Source organism: Scardinius erythrophthalmus (genome assembly GCF_964197995.2).
Source record: "Scardinius erythrophthalmus genome assembly, chromosome: 21".
Classification (NCBI taxonomy): Eukaryota; Metazoa; Chordata; class Actinopteri; order Cypriniformes; family Leuciscidae; genus Scardinius; species Scardinius erythrophthalmus.
In genome coordinates this window covers 31,270,718-31,294,113 of record NC_138241.1, presented here as the reverse complement: position 1 = coordinate 31,294,113, position 23,396 = coordinate 31,270,718, and the positions used below count along the sequence as shown (strand labels likewise).

The 23,396-nt window shown below is 35.7% G+C and overlaps 1 protein-coding gene across 1 annotated transcript; it reads right to left on the bottom strand.

The window, feature by feature from the left end:
- Window positions 1–3,851: 3,851 nt before the first annotated feature.
- opn3 (opsin 3) lies at window positions 3,852–15,293 on the bottom strand (the record flags this gene model as incomplete). The annotated part of the gene is made up of 4 exons (XM_081350863.1): window positions 3,852–4,224; window positions 4,958–5,209; window positions 11,887–12,206; window positions 14,978–15,293. The coding sequence occupies 4 exons, from the start codon at window positions 15,291–15,293 to the stop codon at window positions 3,958–3,960; spliced, it is 1,155 nt and encodes a 384-aa protein (XP_081206989.1). The 3' UTR covers window positions 3,852–3,957.
- Between the last annotated feature and the right edge of the window lie 8,103 nt (window positions 15,294–23,396).

Genomic DNA, 23,396 nt, shown 5'->3' with positions numbered 1-23,396 from the left:
GGCACTTTTTTTATATGTTATTAGGAGTCCATAACAGTGTTAAACATGTCACTTCCTGTTGCCAGCAGGTGGCGCTATGACTATAACTGAATATGAGCATGGTCATGTGTTCAGGACAGAACTCTTATCAAACGTGTGAAGTTTGGGGCAGATTGGACATTCCATGCCTGAGTTACAGCAACTTCCTGTTTCATGGCGAAACATTGAAATTTGTCAGGCCGCCGAGGACCCGCCCTTCGACGAAAACTCAAGATCTTCGCAATTTAACGTCGCAAAGGCCTTAAGATTACACTCACCAAATTTGAAGATGATCAGATTAAAACTATAGGAGGAGTTCGTTAAAGTATGAGGCCTGAAAATGGCAAAAACTGCACAAAAATCTGAGAGGAAGTTCAAAATGGCTGACTTCCTGTTGTGTTTAGGGCTACGCTCCAAGAGACTTTTTTGGTAGGTATTAGGTCATTACATGTATGTACCGAATTTCGTGCACATACGTGGAACGTTGCGGGAGGCGCACTCCGTTGAACTTTTATAGGTGGCGCTATCGAGCCATTTTGCCCTGTCCAATTCTGAAACCTATATCAGATGTAAATTTTCGCCAGTTCTGACGCGTGTGCAAAGTTTCGTGAGTTTTCGAGCATGTTTAGGCCCTCAAAATGCAATTGAATGCGGAGAATAATAATAATAATAATAATAATAATAATAATAATAATAAACAGAGCAATTCCAAGAGGGTCCTCACACCATCGGTGCTCGGGCCCTAAAAATAATAAGCCATCCTAGGTGTAGCCTATATGACATTCTTCTTTTAGCCAAACACGATCGGAGTTAGGCTATTAAAAAATATCCTGGCTCTACCCAGCTTTATAATGAGAGTTTTGAAGCTCCAAAAAGTGCGTTTTAGTAAGAAAAAACAAACTCAAGCTCCTTTGACATTTTTTGTCTGTAGAGAATCCACGTTTTAGACTTATAATTCTTGACCAGTGTTTTGTTTTGCTCTATCCTCTGTGCTTCCGCATTCGTCCCCGGCCTTTATTAACCCTGGAGCCATATGGATTACTTTTGTTATGGATGGATGTGCTCTTTTTTTTTTTAGCTTGAAAAAAAAAAAAAAAAAAAAAAAAAAAAAAAAAGGTACCATTCACTCCCACTATATAAAGCTTGGAAGGGTCAATATATATATATATATATATATATATAATTTTATTTTATTTTTTTGTATAAAAAAAGAATAAAGTCATATACACCTAGGATGGTTTGAGGGTGAGTAAATTATGGGATAATCTTTTTGAGTGAACTATCCATTTAAGTATATTCATAATAGAAAAGGAAAAACACACCTCTTCTCAAGAAGCTACGCGATTTGAGGTAAACTCATTAAGGGTTCAAAGCCCTAATCTAAAAATGAAGCAATAGAAATAATGATGATGCTTGCCTTGTTTTCATAAAGGACACAAAGTTCGTTTCCTCCAGGGGGCGCTGTGGATCTGACTGACTGTCTGGATGAGTGAGTAGCATAGGTGAGTAGGGGAGGCTTGCAGACCTGGAGCCGGTAGATAGCCCCTGTTGTTCCTGATGTGTCCAGTAGGGGGAGGCTGTACAGCGACACGAATTGAGGTATGTTAAATAATCTGTTAAAGTTATTGTTGATTAGCAATGATGCAACATTTATTATTTATAAACGATTAGCTAGATAAAGCTAGGGTAACGTTAGGTAGATATAAATTCATTTCTATATATATCATTAAATGGATGGGTCTATGGTCTATAATTTATTTCGAGAGACAAAAAGTTCTTGACGGTCAGGCTGATGTTCTGTCTGGCTCAAACTTAGACCACGTGTAGGTTTAGCTGCCCCTAGTCTCTGATCATTTTAAAAATTAATTTTCTTTTTAATTTTAATTTTCTTTTGTTGCCTGTCTTTAGCTTGCGTGAGATGGCCTCTTCTGGTAAGACCCTGTTTATTCCTTGCAATAAAAAATACTCTCAACATGGTTACTGGGGCAACATTACAGTAGATATTGGAAATATGTGAACCTGTTTTTTTTTTTTTTTTTTTTTTACAGTCTATGGCGTGAACACACAAAAGACACATTTATAATAGGCATATATGTATGTAAATTTCTCTCTCTAAGAGTTGAACTGCACACTCACTCAAATATTTTGATTATTTTCAACGCCATACATGATAAAACCCACATTAAAAACTTTTCCCATATGGTTTGAGTGTAGATTCTGTTTTGAGTTGTTTCTTATAAATGAGATGATCTAATTATCTAAGTTATATCTTAATATACATTTTTCTTTAAATAGCTTACTGTTACTTAATGTTGGTTTTATCATTATTATTTAACTTGCATCTCATAAAGGTATGTGTTTGTTTAGCAAAAAATGAAAATCTCTCTCTCTTTATACTTATATAAACTATAAACACCCATCTCTTTTTTAACTGCATTCCAAACCAATAGTTTGTCATTTTCAATTTTCTCTGCACAGTCCATCATCAGTAGCCAAAATAAATCAAAGTGGCTTGACACTTTTTCCAAAAGTGTTCCACCAACAAGTGCCTGTGCCGTTGTACTTTGAAGATCAGGAGCAAATTGATGCAATCCACACTCACCTGACATCAATTCTGGACAGCACACCCACACACACTCACAGTGACAAGATCAAATTCACCATGGATGTCCTTAAGAATGTTTTTAATGTTTAATTTTTTTTATCAGGGAGAGAAAAATGTTTTACTCTCTTTGATTTTTTTATCACTTTGACAGGAGGATAGAAAAACAGTTAAAGAAGAGTGGCAAGCCACAGGGGAGTCATCTACAGGAGTCATCATAATTCATAAATGGTGTTAATAATTTTATTTTATATTTTTGCGTACAACAATATTGTCTCTTTCTTCTAAATGGCCCATGGAATTTTAGAAAAGGGATAAATTGTGTTTGTCTGCATAAAATGCTATGTAGGACACTGTTTTGTAGCTGTATGACGACCAATAAAGAATAGTACAGCAGATATTTCATCGAGGATTCATATGATTATACAGTACTGTATGTCTAATGGCCTAAATATGGTTAATATCTAAATGTAACTTTATATAAATTCACAACAAACAACATATTTCTCTCAGTCTCCTGTATAACCTACAGTGAATATAACTATTCTACAGCAGGTCATATATCATACTTGTCATCTGATCCAACTATGTGTATTATTAATTTACAAAAACAAATAGTCTTCTGTAGGCTGAGTGAGGAGAGTGAAGCCCAACTGAATATCTACATATTTTTTATTATAAAATATAAAATATAATTCTACAGATCGACACTGTAACGTTTATATTTAAATTAACAAAAAAACTCAAAATTGGTCAAAGTCTATGGACGGGACTATGGACAGTGTCGATTTAATGATGTTATTTCGAAGTATTTCCCCTACTGGACGCATCAGGAACAACAGGAGCGTAAAACTGCCAGGGGCGTAAAACTGCTCGTCTGTATTATCTTCCAGCTCCAGGTCTGCAGCCTCCCCATATAGGGATGAGTTGCATGCTTTAACAAACGTCCCGTCCTCCAGGAGAGTCCTTGCATGAACACTGTGTTCCTAATCTATCTAAGGACACTCACTAATTTATTCTACTCACGGACTGTGTGATCTAAGCTGCTGGATATCTCACCATCCCATGGAACTGGGTGAAGGTGGAAGTTTCAGTGTCAAAAGAGATGGAAAAGGTATAATTGATCGAAAGTCATTTTCATAAAGTACTTACAGCAGTTACAATTGATTCCTGATCTGAACACAAAAGTCAGTTTATGTTGCATTACTGCTGCACAAAGAAATCCGTGTTTCCATGTTTATAAAAAGAGTTTATGTATGCTGTATCTTCTGCATATTTTGATTTAGCGTGATATTAACAAACTTCAATGCCATTCTTTAATGTTACCACGGCAAATGTCAAAGGGGTCGAACTTGAATTGCATTGATGTCTGGTTCATCATCGTATTTGGTGGTGATGTCCAGAGGACGAGTGTCATTGCTAGCGATGATGAATACGATGGAGGAAGAGTTGAAGGTCACTCTCTTTTTGGGCCGGTCAGCGCGGCTATGCGACATCACGATGGGACGTACGGGGTGTTCGATGTGGGCCAGGGGGCGGTCCTTAATGGTGTGTGGCAGACTGGCCAGGCGAGAACAAAGCATCTGTAACATGCACCTGCGAAACTGACCAATCAGAAAGAGGAAATACATTCATCAAGATGCACTGCACAAAATGACAGATAGATATATAGATAGATAGATAGATAGATAGATAGATAGATAGATAGATAGATAGATAGATAGATAGATAGATAGATAGATAGATAAAAATAGAAAAATTATAAAAAATTGCTAGTAAATGTCATACATGTACAAAGAAACTATGAGCAACACAATAATTAAGTGTCATAATTAAACAAAATTTTGAAGTAGAAAGACTGAAATGGTATTTTCTTGTAAAATGTACTCAAATAATCGTTGTTTTATTTGACAATTTAGAAGAAAAAATTTTTTTTTACAGTGCATATTCTGCTGACAACTTCATGTATTCAGTTTTACTTTTTGTACGAGATCCTGTCTGAACAATTCCTTATTTTTATAAATGAAATACATATAAAATATGATTTTTTTTTTATTTCTGTATTTGATAACTTCCTTTTCAATTTTTTTTATCATTTAAAGATTTGAAGATAAAGATTTTCATGCCACAATTTACAGTACAACTAACTAACATTTTATACAATTAAAAAATCATGTCCCAAAAATGAAGGAATAATACAGGTACAATTCTGCTGAATCTAGTCTAAAATTTTAAGAAATTGTCATTTTATTTTTAATATTTATATTACTATCTATCATCATAGTTATTTTAATATTTTTATTTAAAATCTCAAAGGTCTGAGTGACCCCTGCTGACCTTTCTGCTCATGAAGGCGTAGATGACGGGGTTGTAGGCGGTGCTGGATTTGGCGAAGAGAGAGGGAATGATGGCTACCGTGGGGGAGACGATACTCTTCCTGCCAAAGGCCTCCAGCATGGAGACCACAGCATAGGGTGTCCAACACACCAGGAAACAAGAAATCATCATCAGGAACATCACCGCCACTTTCTTCTCATATCGCAGAATCTTAATCGTCTGAACCGTCTGCAGATCCTGGATAGAGCGCAGCTAAAGGAAGAGAACAGAGGACATTTTGTCATAAATCTGTTTCATTTGGTAAAGCACATCACACGTCCTATAAAGAAAGACCAGGTCATGACATTCAATATTGTGTGTTTTTTTTATATTGTGTGTGATGGTAGTGACATTTTTCACTGTTTGGAGAGCCTTGGATTAGCTAACATAAATGAATAAATAATTTAAACAATATTTGTTTATTCATTTAATTTTCAGATACTGACCAGGGCTGCGTAAAGACCATTGCCAATGTTCTCTACAATCAACCAGTTTGATATGACACCTAATTTAGTAATGATAAAGCTACCCTCAGATCATGATCAAAGAAAGATCAAGAAAGCAGTATTGGGAAAAATAAGTGTGTTATTAAAAAGTGACAAGTTAAAACTGATTTTCTGAATTATTTAAAAATATGATTTTTAAGTTCTAAGAAAAAGTTCAAGATAGAATTTCCTTTTACCGTATTTATAGGGTAAGGTAAGAAGGCTAGAAATGGACAAGCAAACGTAATGATATTCTGGCAAATTTAACATCACAACACCATTAAAAATAAGCAAACATTAATTTAAAAACATAGTAAAAGTTGCTATCATAAGATTTAAGATTTAAGACATAAGATTTTTTTTTTTACTATTCTAGAGGACAGAAAAGATAAAGAAGGAATAGAATAGACCAGAACATAACAGATTTACAAGCATCATAAGAACAATTGATTTACGCTCATTTTAATAGAAATAATACATGCAATCTGGATCATACATCCACCCATTTGTATGGTCATAAAAGTCATAACCAGTGCTGGTGTAATGCATTACTGATTAACTATTGTAGTTTAATTACTTTTCCCTTGAATAAATCATTTTTTATTTTTTCTGCATTTAATTACAGTTACTTCTGATGTAACTGCATTAAATTCTTCATAGACTAACAATTCTATAGAAAACAGTGGATTTAACATCAAAATTTTAACGTCTAATGTTAAAATGTATGCTTTTAATGTAACATTCTCCCTTCCCTTTGGTCAGTTCATGAATAATTTATGCAATTTTATATATATATTTTTAAAGAATTATAAGAGTTGTTTCATTTCTATCCTCGTATTGTTAAACTGGTTGAGGTTGATATGGGATTTAGAAAGTAATTAGTAATAAGTAATGCAATACTTTTAAAGAAAGAAATGAGTACAGTTATCTAATTGTCTAATTACACAGTTTAAGATAATTAGTAGCTAGTAATTACTCTTGTAGAGTAACTAAATAAAGTAATAAAGTGAGATTAAATACATAAAGTATATTTAAGTTATTTAACATATTTAATTATTGCAGGTTTGCATAATATTCTGACTTTGCATTTCACTGTTTTAATTCATTTTGAGGAATACTGAATCAGTTTAGTGCAAGTGAGATGAGTAAATGCTTGCTCACAGCAGTCTAAAACAACAATAACCATCATGTTTACACAGCGCACACAACACCTCTACTTCTCTTTTTCTCTCAACATGGGGACAGGAGAGCTGTCAGTCAATAAATGGGAAAACAAAGTAACTCAAAAATGTATTGTAAATTTAAAAGTAATCCGTTACTTTCCTCGTTACTTGAAAAAAGTAATCTGATTACGTAACTCACATTACTTGTAATGACTTAACCCCAACTCTGGTGGTCATAACAGATTCCACATAATATATTGCACATTATGTTCATGATGATAAAGATATATATTTTCCCAAGCTGATTGGCTTTAGACAGAGGTCATATGCTCCGAAACATAATGCCCTACTGAAGCTTCTTTAATTAAACATACAATTTGCATTCATTATCGTCACACAGCTGCAAGAGCAGCAATAAAATTTGCTGAGTTTGACTGAACATCTCTCAGAGCTCCTGCCATTGTGTAACTAAAACAGAACTGGGTCACCACTTGGGTGCGCAATGGTGTGAACAGCTGATCAAAGTTTTCTCCTGAAATAATTGAGTCAAACTGAAGATGGTTTTCCAAACCCAGTATAGTCATGCTGCTGACAAGGCACGTATAACACCGTCATTGATTCATTATTTGGGTAGATGATAAGGAGTGTGCATTTTTGGTTCATTAACATCAAGATTAAGGTTAAAAGGGAATGTGTATAACTTTAGTCTTTTGACAGGTCAGGTTTCACCATTTTAAACAGCTTTTCTTGAACAAGTTCATAATAAATGGCCTTTTGGTGGAATACATGTTTTAAGTAAGAAATAATTGGCGACAGGCCGTTGAATTATTAGAAAAATAATGCACACCCGAGGTGGTAATGCGGTCACGACGCGAAGCGGAGTGGCCGTTCACCTCGGGTGTGCATTATTTTTCTAATAATTCAACGGCCTGAAGTCAATTATTCCGCTTATACTACAGTTACCACACCTCGAAACATTGTTCAGATTATGTATTTCAAGACGTTTGTAAAGTTTTTGTCATTAAAACACTCTTGTATGTAGGACTAATTTCTTACGCATCTAAACCAATGCCTCCGTTGCTAATTCCAAAACGTCATCTTAGAGTTAGTAACGAGGTTTGAGCCACTGATAGCAGACTAATGCTGGGGACACACGACTAGCTGACACATTCTCTGACTGTTTTCATCGACTGCAGCAGATTTTAAACTGATTGGTTGACGAACGTTCTAAGGTGTGCATTATTTCAAAGTCCTTTTAGGCTAAAAGGACTTTGAAATAATGCACACCTTAGAACGTTCGTCAACCAATCAGATTCAAGCATTCAACGGCCCTGTAGTATAAACTGTTATAATATATGTTTAAATGTATACAACTCTAAGTAATCTCTCAATTTGAATATCTACCCATTTTACTAATTCATTCATGCATTTATTGATTCACTGATTCATTAATGCATTTATTGATTCTTTGATTCATTTATTCAAGGATTTGTTGGTATACCATGTTCACTCATACAGAACAGAATAATCAAGACGTGAGGAGCGGTTCTGCACAACACAGAGGCAGCATAATCCTCTAAAGTCAAGGACACTAAAGGTGCAGTAAGAGAAAAAAAGCAATCAGAGCACTTTGTACACCCTCCCTTTGCCAACAGAGGGAAGATGAAATAGCGAATGAAAAGAAGCAGTCTGGATGATTAAGAAACCCCTGCTGTGCGTTCTGGGGTGAAGTTCGGAGCAAGAATACCAACACTGTGAATGTGTTTATGTATTTTCAAGGGGTCTCGTCTGGTATTGTGCCTTAAGGGTTTAACTTTTAGTAGTATCCTTATGAAGCTTCCAAAGTCATCTAAATTATTAAAGGTGCTGCCAGGTTTTTGTTTATGTCTCACTGGCTTTTCTTCATCGCAGTGGTGTTGGACTTTATATTGACAATTACCAGTGTGTATGCATGAACTGATGCCACTTCACAACTGAGCTGTTTGTTCCTTTCAATCTATGCTTTTTTTCTGTCTCAAATCAATACAATTCTTAGATTCAATCCAAATGCAATCTTGTGTTGTGCTGGTACATAGTCGGCTGCACATCATCACTTTGTGGTTGTTGTGGTTTGTTTAATCGATCCAGCAGTTTTACACTTTCTGATTGACTGCTGTATCTCACATATTGATCCATGCCATCACATATATAAATATATATATTTATGCAGTCTGCCATTGATCAGAACAACAGATAATTCCACCAGAAACTTCAGCCAGTGTTGCTGTTTTGAATGCTTTCATGAGAATCAACCTACAAACGGCTTACTTGCGGCTGTCTCTGTACATAAAGCTGAGATAAGAGACATTATTTCAAAACGCTTCAGTGAGCACACAATCATTTGTAGATCATTTTACAGCAGTCCTGCCCTCCCCCACCTGGGCGGCAGTGCGGCACACCTGATCAAATCTGACACACAGGAGCTGTCCTGATGAAAACCACAAGCTATTTACGCTCACAATCACCATCTCTGCTTATTGTTTGAAAGCACCTTCAGACAATAGGCTTTTAGTTGAAATAGCCCCTCACACAGAATGTGTTGGCCCCATACACTACTAAATCACAACAGCTTGACAGTGTGTTTATAAAAGAACAAGAGAGAATGATGAAGGTTAGGAACAGAAAGAAAGAAAGAAACTCAGGTGACATGCAAATCACAGGTCATGTGAGGTTTAAAATACAGTTTAGTTTGTGCCTATATATATATATATATATATATATATATATATATATATATACATATTGAATTAAGTGAAAAAAGTAACTATATTTGTGTAATTTAATTATTTTTGTAACGCACTAAGTTACTTTTGAATTACTTTTTCTCACCTAGACTGGGCTTGCTTGTTTGTTTTTTAACTTAAAAAAAGGAGCAAAAGTTCTATTTTGGCAAATGTAAAGGCCTTTTCACGCCAAAAGTAAAATGAATAAGCCTTAGGCTCAAACAAACCTTTCAGCTGTGCTGGCATTCTGGATTTCAGAACAATAGGACGCAGAAGACATTTTTTTTCACTGCTTAACTTCATCAATACAAAACACAAATGTGATATTAATCTAAAGTAATTTTTGCGTATTAGTCATTCAATGCGTTCGGGTAAGAAAATATCCATATTTAATACTTTATCAACTAAAATATCTAGCTTCCGGTAGACGGCCGTACGCATCAACTTACGCCAAAAGAGTCAAACTTGAACTTAACGCACAGCGTAATGACGAACGCGGTTGCCCAGCCCTGTTTGTTTGAACCACGACAGGCGTCCATTACCGTCATTACGTTGTGCATCCAGTTTAAGGGTTACTCTTTTGGCGTAAGTCGAAGTGCACGGCCGTCTGTTAACCCCCATAGCCGTGTGGAGCACTTTAATCATGAATAGATGCGCTTTGATGGACTTCCAAAGACATACAGCCATTCACTCCCATTATCAATTTTGGAAGAGCCAGGACATTTTTTAATATAACTCCAATTGGATTCATCTGAAAGAAGAATGTCATATACACCTAGGATGGCTTCAGGGCGAGTAAATCATGGGCTAATTTTCATTTTTGGGTGAACTATCCCTTTAAGCTGATTCCTGTCAACATGGGGAAAGGAGAGCTGTCAGGTCAATAAATGGGAAAACAAAGTAACTTTTCGAGTTACTTGAAAAAAGTTATTAATTATGTAACTTGAGTTACTTATAATGCGTTAACCCCAAAACTGTGTGTGTGTGGTGTGTGCATGTATGTATGCATATACATAAATATATATAAGACCATGTATTGAAACAACCACTATAAATCAATGAAAAGATAAATGAAGGAGATATACGTCCTGTATAAATTATGCATCCAGAGACTAAGTCAGCGAGAAAATGACTTTTACATAAGCCGGCTGCACTGTGATTGTTACCGTAAAGAGCTGTTATTTTTTTACTTGATTAACCCATAAAAATAGATTTTGTTGGAATAAATGTATGTATTTACAGTTTTTCTCAGTCGCTTTGGTGCATTTCTCACATCACTATTTACATTTGCACAACAGTTAGTTCAACCTCCACAACATTTAGTCATTTGTGCACATCATAGTAGCAGTTTCTCATTCCTTCCAACAAATTGCAAATGCTTTTGGACATGCATCAATTGCTTTCATACAACTCTCTGCTGTTTTACAACATTATCATTTGCTTATGTCATGTCAGTCAAAATTAACTATACTTGTGAATGCTGAATAGTCATTCCATATAAAACTAATAGTCCTCATTTCATTGCTTGAGTCATTACATACAAAAATGTTGAACTAGTTGTCAAAATCTGTCATTTAAAAAAATAATAATAAAAAAAAAATCCTGAACAAGTCTCCTAAATTGAACAATTTGCAATTGAGCAAGAGATGATATTCGCTGGGATGTAAATGAAATTATGTGACCAGACAGAGAGGAACGTCTGGATGTGCATGAATGATTACAGTCCTATGTATGTTGTATGTTCAGTTCCAATACATCATATAGGCCTACTGCAATATTGTGTACAGTTGTGCACAGCTCTACCCAAAGGGAGTTTATGTTTGTTGTAAATAAGGGTGTATTTTTTCTTTTGCACAATGCTGTGAACAAATTAGAATTGCAAAGAGCATATGCAGTAAAAATGTGAAACATACATATTCAGTGTCTTGTACCCAGTTACCTCATAAATACAGTAATGTTTAACTTTACTGTATCTTTTCAAATGGCTGTGCAAATAGTATATAGTGCTATCTTGAGCATTTTCAGGTAGTGTCACCAAGATCTGACTTTTATCATTGGAAAACATTTACAGAGTAAACTGTCATAATGAAAACATGACTAAGCCATTTGACTATCTTGTTCATAAACGATGGTGTCAGGACTTTTCATTTTGATGACACTGACACTTTCATTGACATAAATACTTGCTTTTGAGGAATGAGCTATCCATTTTGAGCAAGTGACACGCTTTTGCAGGTTATCAACTAGGTTTTGCAGTTTGTACTAATTGTTTTGAGAACTGCATTAACTGTTGTGCAAATGTAAATAGTGTTATGAGAAATGCACCAAAGCGACTGAGAAAAACTGTAATTTAATTCAGAAATATTATTAAATCATATTTTTGACTTGGATAAAACCAGTTAATTTAGATGTTATAATTTTTAGGTTACCATTTTTTTCAGTCTGTGGCACACATAATTAAAGGAAAGTGTTTGCCTTACCATTTTCACTGTATACAAGATGTTTCCATAACAGTAGGCCATGACACCCACAGGGACAAAGAAGCATCCGAGGAGGAAGAAGAGAATGAAGGAAGCATCATTGGGATCTTTAGACGCCCAGTCAAGAGAGCAGCCTAACTGATGGACTTCCAGCGTGTAGCGGTTCCATCCCAGGAGAGGAGCTCCAGTCCAAGCCAAAGAGTACAGCCAGATGTGTGTGATGGCCCTCCAGGCCCAGGGGAAGTCAATGACCTTGGCATGAACCACACGGATGTAGCGCTCATACGCCAGGCCGGAGAGAGTCATGATGGACACGATACCTTAAAGGACGAAAAGAGAGATAAAGAGACAGCTGACCTAGATAGACAGATAGATAGATAGATAGATAGATAGATAGATAGATAGATAGATAGATAGATAGATAGATAGATAGATAGATAGATAGATAGATAGATAGATAGATAGATAGATAGATAGATAGATAGATAGATAGATAGATAGATAGATTTTGACATTGGTTTTATGGCAATTAAGCACATTCTGGGCTCAAATTCCAATCATCATAATGTGTCCAGATATTTGTCTTTGAGTTTGTTTGTAATTCTCATTACTTTTTTATGCTTCTCATAATATTCCCATACTATAAAACATTGATTCATCATCCTGCCTGGAGTAAATTATTTTTTAAAAAGGTCAATTAAAAGCATTAGAATAAATTCTAAACAATTTATCATGCACTTAAAATAACATTTTATAATAAATAAAACAAATATAGGCTAATAGTATTATTTTTTAATTAATTGTAAGGATGTGATACTGGTACAAAATATACTGTAATTAGTTTTTTTCTTCTTTTGATTTTTGGGTGAAATGATCTGGACATGTTCTTGACAGATTTTGTGAGATTCACACATCTGTAAATGTATTATCGCCCAGCTGCAACTATAAGGTATGAAGATATTGAGCTATTAAAATAACGATTTTATGTTAATTTGCTTTAAAACAAGATATATTGTGAAAAGTGTTAAACAAATAAATGTAAATGCTAAACACTGCGCCTTCTCTCTTTTACAGAAATCAAGCTCCCAGGATACAGTCCTAAATTCAACAGATGATGGATCATAGTAATTGCTATCATTTCATTTTTAGAAGTAAATAACTGTATCCCAGAGTGGCAGTATACACAGACAGAGACTACTCTGGCAAGAGACTTTCCCCCAATTACCCAGACATCCGCAGTCCTCAGTGACAGAGGCAGGCCGGTGGGGAGGCAGAACTCGCATTTTTCCTCTCAGCTGTCAGAAGTACTCACACAGACCTCTTTTTACATCACATATTTTGATGTGGAATATAATGCAGGATTACACACTGGGCCACATCTCATTTTTATTTAAATTAGTCAATTCTCAAGGGGGCAAAAATTGCATAAAAAGCATAAAAGGAAGCCAATTTCACATCTAAATGCGTCAAATGAAGCAGTACAGAAGCAATCATGAGGGATGATAGTCTTTGAACTTAGAATAACAGCAGGTGTGACCTTGGGGGCGCAGGTGCATAAAATGACCATCTATCTTTCAGAAATGAAATTACAAAGCTCTTCTCAAAGCATTTCCTCTCAAAGATGCGTTGTTGATATTCTACCGGTTATTTCTGGTCCATTAAAGTGCCATTATCTGATTCTATTCGACTTTATCTTTCCCTGCAGCAGATGGACTTTTATTTTCATAATTGTGTCACAGTTGTTTACGAAGCTGCATCTTTGCTTTCCGTTGTAAACAATATCAAATAGGCCTAATGAAGCATAAATGTTCTTATAACCATGAAGCTGTTGCAATATCTGATAAGTTAGCCATACCATACATTTCCTTTAATTTGATTCATGCTGCCAAAAATCCCTTAATAACTTGAAGAAGATTGCATCAAATGATGATCATATGAGACCATTTGGTATAGAAAAGCCAAAATGGCAGAGAATTAAGTTTCCTGCCCCTAATATTTTCATCCAAAGAAAATCTCCTGCCTCTTCTAAAGTTAAAAAAGATATCTCAATATCTCAACAACATCTCAAACTGTCCTCTGATTTACTAAGATCTTACCAAAAGACCTCAATGTGAACATTTCTCATCAAATTCTAACAAGATCAAATGTTTTCAGCTGTGCTACCCAGAGTCATTTAATGTTCATTTTATGTCAATATGTTATCAATGCAGTGTGTTATTTCTCTTCTCCATATGATTACCAGCGATTCCTTACTTCCATAGTTACTTAAAGGTATACATACACCTATAAGTTATGATATTACTCCAATGTGTTGTCTTGTTCTCATAGCTTTTTAGAAGTTATTAAGATAATTTGTCGCGAGGTAGCATCCTGCCAGTCTCGCTGCGCGCGCTGCTGCAGTGACTTTTGTCGCGCGAGAAATGTAGGATGTTTCGTGCGTCCATTCAAAAAGTCTCTCAGTCATTCACAAAGCTGAAATAATATAAAGAATCACAACTTACTTACAGTTTACTTAATGCCTGGCAGTTGTGGTAAATAGCATCCCAAATAGCTAAATGTGGTGGTACTGTGCGTTATTAGGCTAGCCTAATTTTTGCTCTTTTAAAACCTCGGTAGCCTACAGTTTGGTCCTGTTTGGTTTCCGTTATAGACTAAACCTACGCAGGTATGTTCAAGATGATTTTAAATTATTTGTTTTTGCTTATATTTAACATCTGTTTATGTGTACTTTCTATAACGTTTTAAAACGTATCAAATTACATAACTGCACAAAAAAAAAAACGCTATGACTTATGTTCTTAACATTTTCCCTGAGTGTACAGCAATATGAGACCATTTTAATGACAACTGACCAAAAACAATTTTATAAATGACAGTTTTCAGATAGAACAGACAAGGCTGCAATAAAAGACGAATAAACTAGCCATCACAAACGGAATATGCAAATCAACTGATCTGTATCGATGAAGTCATATAAGAAAACAACATGTAGCCTAAGAATGACTTTCTTAGAATTAAATTCGAAGTATAGCCAACTAAGAAAACTTATTCAGGTGACTCTGTCGATAGGAACTTAAGACAGAATACTGACCAAATAAACTGTTGCTGAATCCATCCCAAACACATGTGGCAGAATTGAAGACCCATCCTCTCTTCACGCACGAGACGAATGTGAAATTAACTCCAGTGAGGGACACCAGCAGATCGCTGACACTTATATTCACTATTAACAAATTAGTCGGAGTTCGGAGTCTCTTGAATCTGCAGTAGAGAATAATGACGATGATGTTATTACAGAAGCCCAGGACACCGATAGATCCGATGGTGAACGTCAGGAGTTGATAAGTCTCATCGGCGAAAATATAGTTATAGTTCTCCAGGTTCGATGTTTCATTGAAAGAATTCATTTCTTTTCTAAGTGATTTTCCAGCATGGTCACTGAAACGCCTGAAGGTCAGTGACCCGATTCAGCAGCCCGTCCAGAAGGAATCAGGGCAGTCGATCAGTGTTTCTAGTTCAGTGTGTCAGTCAGGCTGAAGAAGACGTCTCAGAAAAAAATGTCACCTACTTCCAGAGAAATGCGTTAAAGTTCCTCCTGGATCCACAAGAGACTTCCAGCGTTTGCAGGGATTGCCTGTCACTGCTGACTGAGCGATGTGATGTTCAGTGTGTAGTGCGCTGTTATGAACACTAATCACAGTAACGGTGATGTTCCGCATATCTACTGCGCTGTTTTGAAAACTTATAACAAGAACGGCGATGATGATCAGCATAACGTGCTGACAGAAAAATAGCTGATAGTGACGAAAATGTAAAATATTAATAGGACACTGACACTTACATGAATTTCTGAACTAAACATTAATCACAGGTCTTATGCTGTTTTGACTATTTATGACTAATGGCAATAGCCTATTCTTTTTTTGTGCTTATATAGTCACGGTGATGAGCCGTATAAAACGCGCTGTTATGCTTTTGAAATGGTAGGCTAATGTTAAAAAATGTTATGGCTGTTATGAAAACCAGTGACAGTAAGAGCGATTAATGTGCTTTTCTAATCGTGAAGTTGTGCATACCTACTAATGCTGTGAATGACAGTAAAACTGGAATGAACCCTACACTGTCACTTTAATATGTTCCATATTTAATAATTTGATACAAAACAAATGCCAAAGCAAAATGTCCACCGTTAGTCATGAAAGGTTATGAACATGCAAATGCAAGCGTGTTGGAGCATCATCATAATCAATGATGCAGCTTAGCAGGTGAAGGTTGGTTCAGATGATTCACTGCTCATTACATGCCAGCTGTTGTTCACATCACACTCACCTCATCCAGGCAAAATTTTTGTTTATCTAAAAGAACTGATTCAGATCATCACCGAATATATTGTTAGAATAGGCTATAAAGAGAAGTCTTATGCTCACCAAGGCTGGATTTACCTGATCAAAATATATAGAGGAGTTAGACTGGGAAGAATACACTAAACTTGGTTAGGATTTTAAAATGACAAAATTATTTGGGCATTATTTTAGGCAAACTCCAGCATATAATTAAATATGGGTTTTATTGTATTATGCAAAAAAGGCATAGAAAATCAAAAAGCTCACAGGAAATGATATAGCCTATACAATGTAATAAAAATTTGTTGGCTCTCCCTTGTTTTTGATTACAGCAACAATTCTTCTTAGCATTGACTCACTAGACTTTGCATGTGTGTCATGCTTCACGTATTTCCAATCCTCCTTACGTTCTTCCCAAAGTTAAGCTTCATTAAGACCTGCGTGACTTCTCACAATGCAGGTTTATAATTTCCCATGAGCTTTTCAATGGCTTTGAGGTCAGGGGACTGAGGAGGCACTTGAAGACTTCAAAATGCTGAGCATGAACACTTTCATTGCATGCAACTTCGTTGCATTTGCGGTGTGTTTGGAATCATTATTGTGTTGGAAAATACACATTTGATCTGCAAACAGATCCTTCATATACTTGACATTTTGTCCAGCAGGATCCCCAAGCATTGGTCCATTTTCAAAGTGCCTGCAACTTTGTAGATCCTTCCAAAACCTGCAGCAGACACAAGTCCCCAATAACATTGTTTCCCCTGACGTGCTTAATGGCACACGCATGCATTTGGCATTAAAACACTCCAGTCGTGTCCTACAAACATGACACCGCGCAATGCAGTTTTGTGGCAGGTACACACAGCATAACACAAATAGACAAATACCCCAAATACATTATTTATTTTTTTATTTAAGCCACTTTTTAAGGTGATATTTAACATTGTAATACATGTAGAATATATTGTCTGGCTATGAGTAACCCACTTCTAGCCAAAATAACCTTGAATTTGGTTACATATCGTTTTTGCCAAAATAACTTGCGAGAGGTATACCATCATGTAGCAAAGTCAACAGTGATTACAAGGTGTTTGGTTTCATTTCTTTGGCATGTTCTATGCCTAGCCTGTGGGTTGATGACTAGTCTATTCTTGGATTGCATTGGTTAGACGTCTATTAAATTTTCACTGACAGCCCAAATTTTGTCTTGGTTTAGCCTAGACGTCAGGGCTGTGTTTGGACGGCTATTAGATATCTTTTAAATGCAAAATTGCTTGTTGGGCATTTTCCTTGTTTATGTGAGGTTTTTACTTTTACCCCCAGTAAAATTGAGGATTCACAGTAAGAACACGAAAAGGTGCGAACTGTACAATTATTTCAGCAGCTTTCTGTCGAGACTTTGATCATCTAAGATAACTTCGAGCCAGTTGATCCTGTGCTCTTGCTGTGGTGTTTATTTTATTTTATCTCATCTCTTGTTACTGTGAGAGATACAATTGTCAGGATAATCAGAAAAACATCAGAAAAACTGTTTTATAAGAGGTTCTCCTCAAAAACCATCACCGTTATAGGAATTACCCTTATTTTAATTCTTAACATATGAATCATTCATTCATATTACATACAAATCGGTGTCCTTATTGGAATGAATTTTTTTCTTCCCTGTCCAATGATATTTTCACAACTCCAATCAGTGTTTAGAAGTAACTATAGATATGGAGAATATTTATTTACAAGCTTTTTGGGCGAGTTGTCTGAAATCAGCGGGAGTGGAAAAAACATTAAAGGTTCACTGTTTTACCAGTTAGATCTCATTCATGCTTGTGCAAGCTCAAAAACAGAGACGCACTGGTCTGACGAACAACGTCAAACGGCATTGGTTAACACACGTCTCATTGCAGATTACGGTGATTAATAACTTACATTTTAGTCTGTTCTGTTTCTCACATCAAACTGCTTTAGAAGACTAGGAATATTAATCACTTTTATTATGCTTTTTTCAGTCATGGTTCTGAAATCGTTGCTATAGAAAAGAGCAGGCTTGGAATGACATGAGGGTGAATAAATGATGACAGAAATGTTTGCACTGTAAAAAAAATAAAGTCTTTCTAGGCCTACTTCAAAATTCCACATTTGATCTACTGTTTCTTGCCCATTTTTATGATTATTTGTGAAATTTAACTAGCAATTTCTGAGTACAAAAATGCTTCAAAGTAAATCCTACACTAAATATTTAGTGTGTGTGAACTAATATTTTACATGCTGGCCATTTTTCCAAGCTTTTAAGAAAGTACAGCCTGATTCAACTATTAATTTTAACAGTTTTATGTGGCTTTTTATGTGACACAACATCTGATTTTGATGCCCTCATGCGAAACCCCTTGATGATTAAACTCCATATGTGTTTTCAGTAATTACCTAGAAAATATTTTCTTCCCCTCACATCCTCATCTAACTCACGTTTATGGAAACTGGGTCATTTCATCCTGCATCTGTTTTTTTCCCTCCTCTCTCTCTCTCTCTCTCTCTCTCTCTCTCTCTTTTTTCTCTGTCTTAGTCTCTTACTTTCTCTTTAATAAGAAGCAAAATTTACAGTTTACAGCACAGTGCACTGGCTGCTGAATGGAGTCTAATTATGAAGACTTGGAATGTGAATGAGTTCCCACAATCCCTGCTGGGAATTAAAACTACGCACTGGCCCAATTCTCTAACTCCCTCTCCGTCTTTCTGTTATTCCCGCCTATTTTTTTCCCTTCATGCACAAGAATGTTTCATGTAACTTAGTCCCTGCATGTAATTGCCATACTATGTTTAGGTGATGGCATGTCTGCCCTTTTTCATCCTGATGTACCAGCCTTCAGAGATAGACATCAAAGCTGAGATATGCACATGGAAAACAACATCAAGAGAAAAGGTTTGAGAGGAAAATCTAGATAATCTTAGAGTATCCATTTGATAGCCATAAAATGAGGTATATTTGTCTGTAGTAAAAACAGGTGAATCAGGGATTAATTCTTTTGTTTTAGGAAATAAATTCTGATTTTAATGATTCATGTTTGATGGTGTTGTAAAATGCTGAAACATTCTTAATATGCCAAGTTGCTATACTACTTGGCCTATAAAGCAAAGTCGCTTTAAGACAAATTAGTTCACTCACCAATCATCTTGAAACCAGATTTCAATAGCTTAAAGTGGTTCTTCACTGCTGGCAAAAAGGGTTTTCAATAAATCTTGGCTGCCTGAGTAGAAAGGTGAAAACATTTTTTAAAATCTGTCCTACCCAACCTAGAGAAAATAGAGAAAAAAGGCTGTTGTCTTCCCTTTTGCCAAGAAAACTTCAACACCCATAATGCACTGGGCGGGTTACCATCCAAGACCACACCCACCAATCTCACCAATCTGCTATGGATATTCTTACACCAGAGTCAAATCAGATTCCTTGCTTTAGAATACTTCTTGGCAAACTTTTAGTCATAATGGTGTCGACTTGTATTGTTTCTAGATGCAAGAATTCAAAGAGTTTAGCGGGAGTGTGTTACTTTTAGTTTCCAGTGAAGGATCCAGCACATTGCTAGCAGCGGCTAAAGGCTGCAAAAATCATAAACACGGAGAGTTTACACGACAGAATATTTGAAAAACCTCTGTTTGTAGTCAACATTTCAAACTGGATTACTGTGAAACAGTGTTTTATGCTGCCTTCACGTGCTATTGGAATTATTACAAACATGAGTTTCCTAGTTGTTCATTTAAATATACTACTGAAATGATAACAATACAAATTGGGATGAAAATCTGTGTTTAAGTCAAATCAGCAATAAAATCCGACAACAATGGCATCATAAATTCTGCTTCTTTGGCGTATTGCATTATCATCTGGACAAATCTGAAAAATACCGTTTTGAGCTAAAGCACAATCAAAATAATAATAATGTGTTTATTAATGTATTCAACTAATCAAAAACATAAAATAACACTTCTTACTTCATTTCTACTTAACTTAAAACTGCAGACTGTGTTATTTGGAATCATCCCAATGTTTTTACACTGATGCTTTTGCTGATGTTGTTAACTTTGTTCAATTGTTTTGCGGTGCCTGATGTAGTTCATTTTCTAAATGATTTATTCGTAGGTAAAAAATAGCCATCGATTGTTAATGTTATTGTGTTTTGTGTACCATATGTTGAGGTCATATTATTTTTTAATGTTTTAGGTAAGATTTACTTTCTCACTTCAATTTTATCACAAAGTTAAATAGATTATTCGACACTGTGATTCAAATTGCATGCAAAAACCTGAAAAAATAAATAAATTACTATTTAATTTAATGAAATACTAGTATTTTTTGTCAGTACATGCATAATTGTGTAACAGTGTCTTTCCAATCCTAAAAACGCTCTTCTATTTTATGCATGAAAGCATGCAAATACAAAGTTTTAATCAATGTGTTCACATATGCATTTACAGATACATGCTGTGTTTGTGTACATTCAGGTACACTACATTTTTTATTCCCGTGTTTCTCTTATACTTTTGATTTGACTCATTAAGTGCCTTGAATTTATATTAAATATGTGGCTCAAATGGCTTAAACAAGTTGTGGCCCAAGAGACTACACACTCGTCATTAATTTCTCACACTGAGTGATCTTGACAACATGCTCGAGGCATTCAGGACTCGTGTCTTCTGTGTGTTTAAATCATTTTCTCCTTCACTGCGAGGCCTTTAAGGACACCAAGGACATGAACCACATCATGTTCTGTGGGCTTATATAATAATTACAATGTTCTTTGTCTTCATAGAATGTGGGGTGGGGGGTGGGGTAATCTATTTATATTACATAAACACCACTGATAAAATGAGTTGTAATTTAAATAAGCAAATGTAGCTGTCACCTATATCAAGGGGGGAAAAAAGGTGACCAGTCTTGCATGCATAATACAGCAAAAATGGAAAGAAAAACAAAAAACACAAACATTTCAAACGTTTTGCAACCGGTTACCTCTTCAATATTCTCAGAACTATCTTTGTGTCCTCTAAATTGATTTCAGTTCCAGGAAAACAATTTGACCTTTTTCTCAGAGAGTCAGCCTTTGGTAGCTGTTTATTTGTTGCTGATAATAACAGATTAGATGATGTGTGAAATATTGATTCTTTTTTGCCTGCACTTTTAGGTCTTTGTCCGCATCAATTTAACTCACGATAATGTCTCAATGGTTTCTGAGACTGTTGACTTTTAAAAACAAAACAAAAAATGAAGAAAATTCTTCCGAGCCCCTTAAGGACATGGTGGTGGAAAAAAAATATGAGATGGGAGGAAATATAATAAGTCAATGCTTTTGTTCTCTCGCAAATGATTTGCGTTCCCCCGAGAAACTTTGCGTTCTCTCGCAAAACCTTGTGCTCAGAAAAAGAGTTTCTCGGTGGAACACAAAAGTTTTTGCGAGGAAACACACAAGTTTCTCTGGTAGGTTTAGGACAACAAATTTCTGGACAGGAATGTTGTTCCAGGAACAACAAAATATGTTGATTTAGGAACATACTTGACAAAATCAAGGTGACTGCTAATAGCAAAGTCACTTGGTAAGCCACTAAGGTTAGTAAAAAGAAAAAAGAAAAAAAGAAGAGCATAACTCCTGCCAACGCTGTGGCAGGGAAGGAGACCTGAGACCATTTTTTTATGGATGTCAATGGCTTCACACTGAATAAACTGCTTTTATGGGAAAAGCTTATTTAATGAATCTATAGCCCATTGTAAAAAATGCTGGTTTATAAAAGAAGTCACAGACAATTATGCAACAGGAATGAGTTTAAGGCCCCGTTTACACGATGGGAAAACGCAGATATTTCCCTGCGTTTTGGCCTGTCATTTACACGAAAACGCCGTTTTTATCCCAGAAAACGATTATTTCTAAAAACTCCGGCCAAAGTGGAGATTTCTGAAAACGCCGGTTATGTGTTGCCGTGTCAACTGGGAGAAATGGGGTTTTAGGTTCTCAAACGTCACATTATGCGCCAGAAAATGCTTACGTCATGTGAGCGCCCTATGTTTAGAGTTTTTTTTTTTTTTATTATTATACAGAATGCACAAAATTTACAACAATAACTGGCTAAGTCAGAATGCACAAAAATACAATTTCTATCAGGAAACGGAGCACGCAAAATAATATACAACTTAGGAAGAGGAAATTAAACATAAGTAAAAAAACAAAAACAAAAAAAAAACAAAATGACAAAGGAAAATAAAATAAAACAACAGTTTAAGGGGTTTCAATTTTAAGGCATCGATAAGATTAAGAAGTTTCCCTATGTTTAGAGTTTGTTTGGCTACTATTTGATCATGGATGCTGTTAAAGTGGTACTCATTTTTACTTTTGTGCATACGCTTTTGGCCTGTTTGCATTTGCTTCGCTGTCTGTGTCCACACGAACAAACCTCGCGCCATGTCTGTTGTTTTGAAAGGAACAGGAAGTCGCTCGTGCTATTCGTTGTTGTCGATTTTGAGGATTCTGATTGGCTTGCATGGCTTTCCTTCTCCCTACACTGCCGCCCATTGTATTTATGCGGGTTGATGTAAACGACAAATTTTTTTGAAAACGATGTTGTGTGCACGATGTTATTTTTGAAAACGGAGGGGGAGAAATATTCGTTTCTCTAAATACCCGGCTATGTGTAAATGTGGCCTAAAGCACTTCTCATTCATTTCTATGGTATCCGTATCTGCAAGCAGTGATTGACTGTTGCACAACTCTGAGTCTGAACGAAATTCAATGACGTCAAGGCTGTAATGTGATTGGATATCAAGTCACACGTGATCCATGTTAGCCGTTACATTTTCTAAAATGGTGGAGCCTTGGACCCTCGTATCTCTCACGAATAAGTCCAAGGTTGCGTCTGAAATAGCATACTCAATTGGTAAGTATTTTGAATAAGTAATTATTTAATAAGTAAATAAATCTCTCACAAATAAGTATTATTAATAAGTAATGCGATTTCAGATACAGCCCATCTCTGGCTACTAATGGTGGCCATCTTATACGCACACATCTTTCTCAATCTTACTAAATGGAACATACCATTTTTTTTAAGTTAATTCTTTCCTCGCCATGTGATTTATAAGTAGGCTAAATAGGCTACATAAGGATGATTAAGAACAAGAGTAAAACCAAC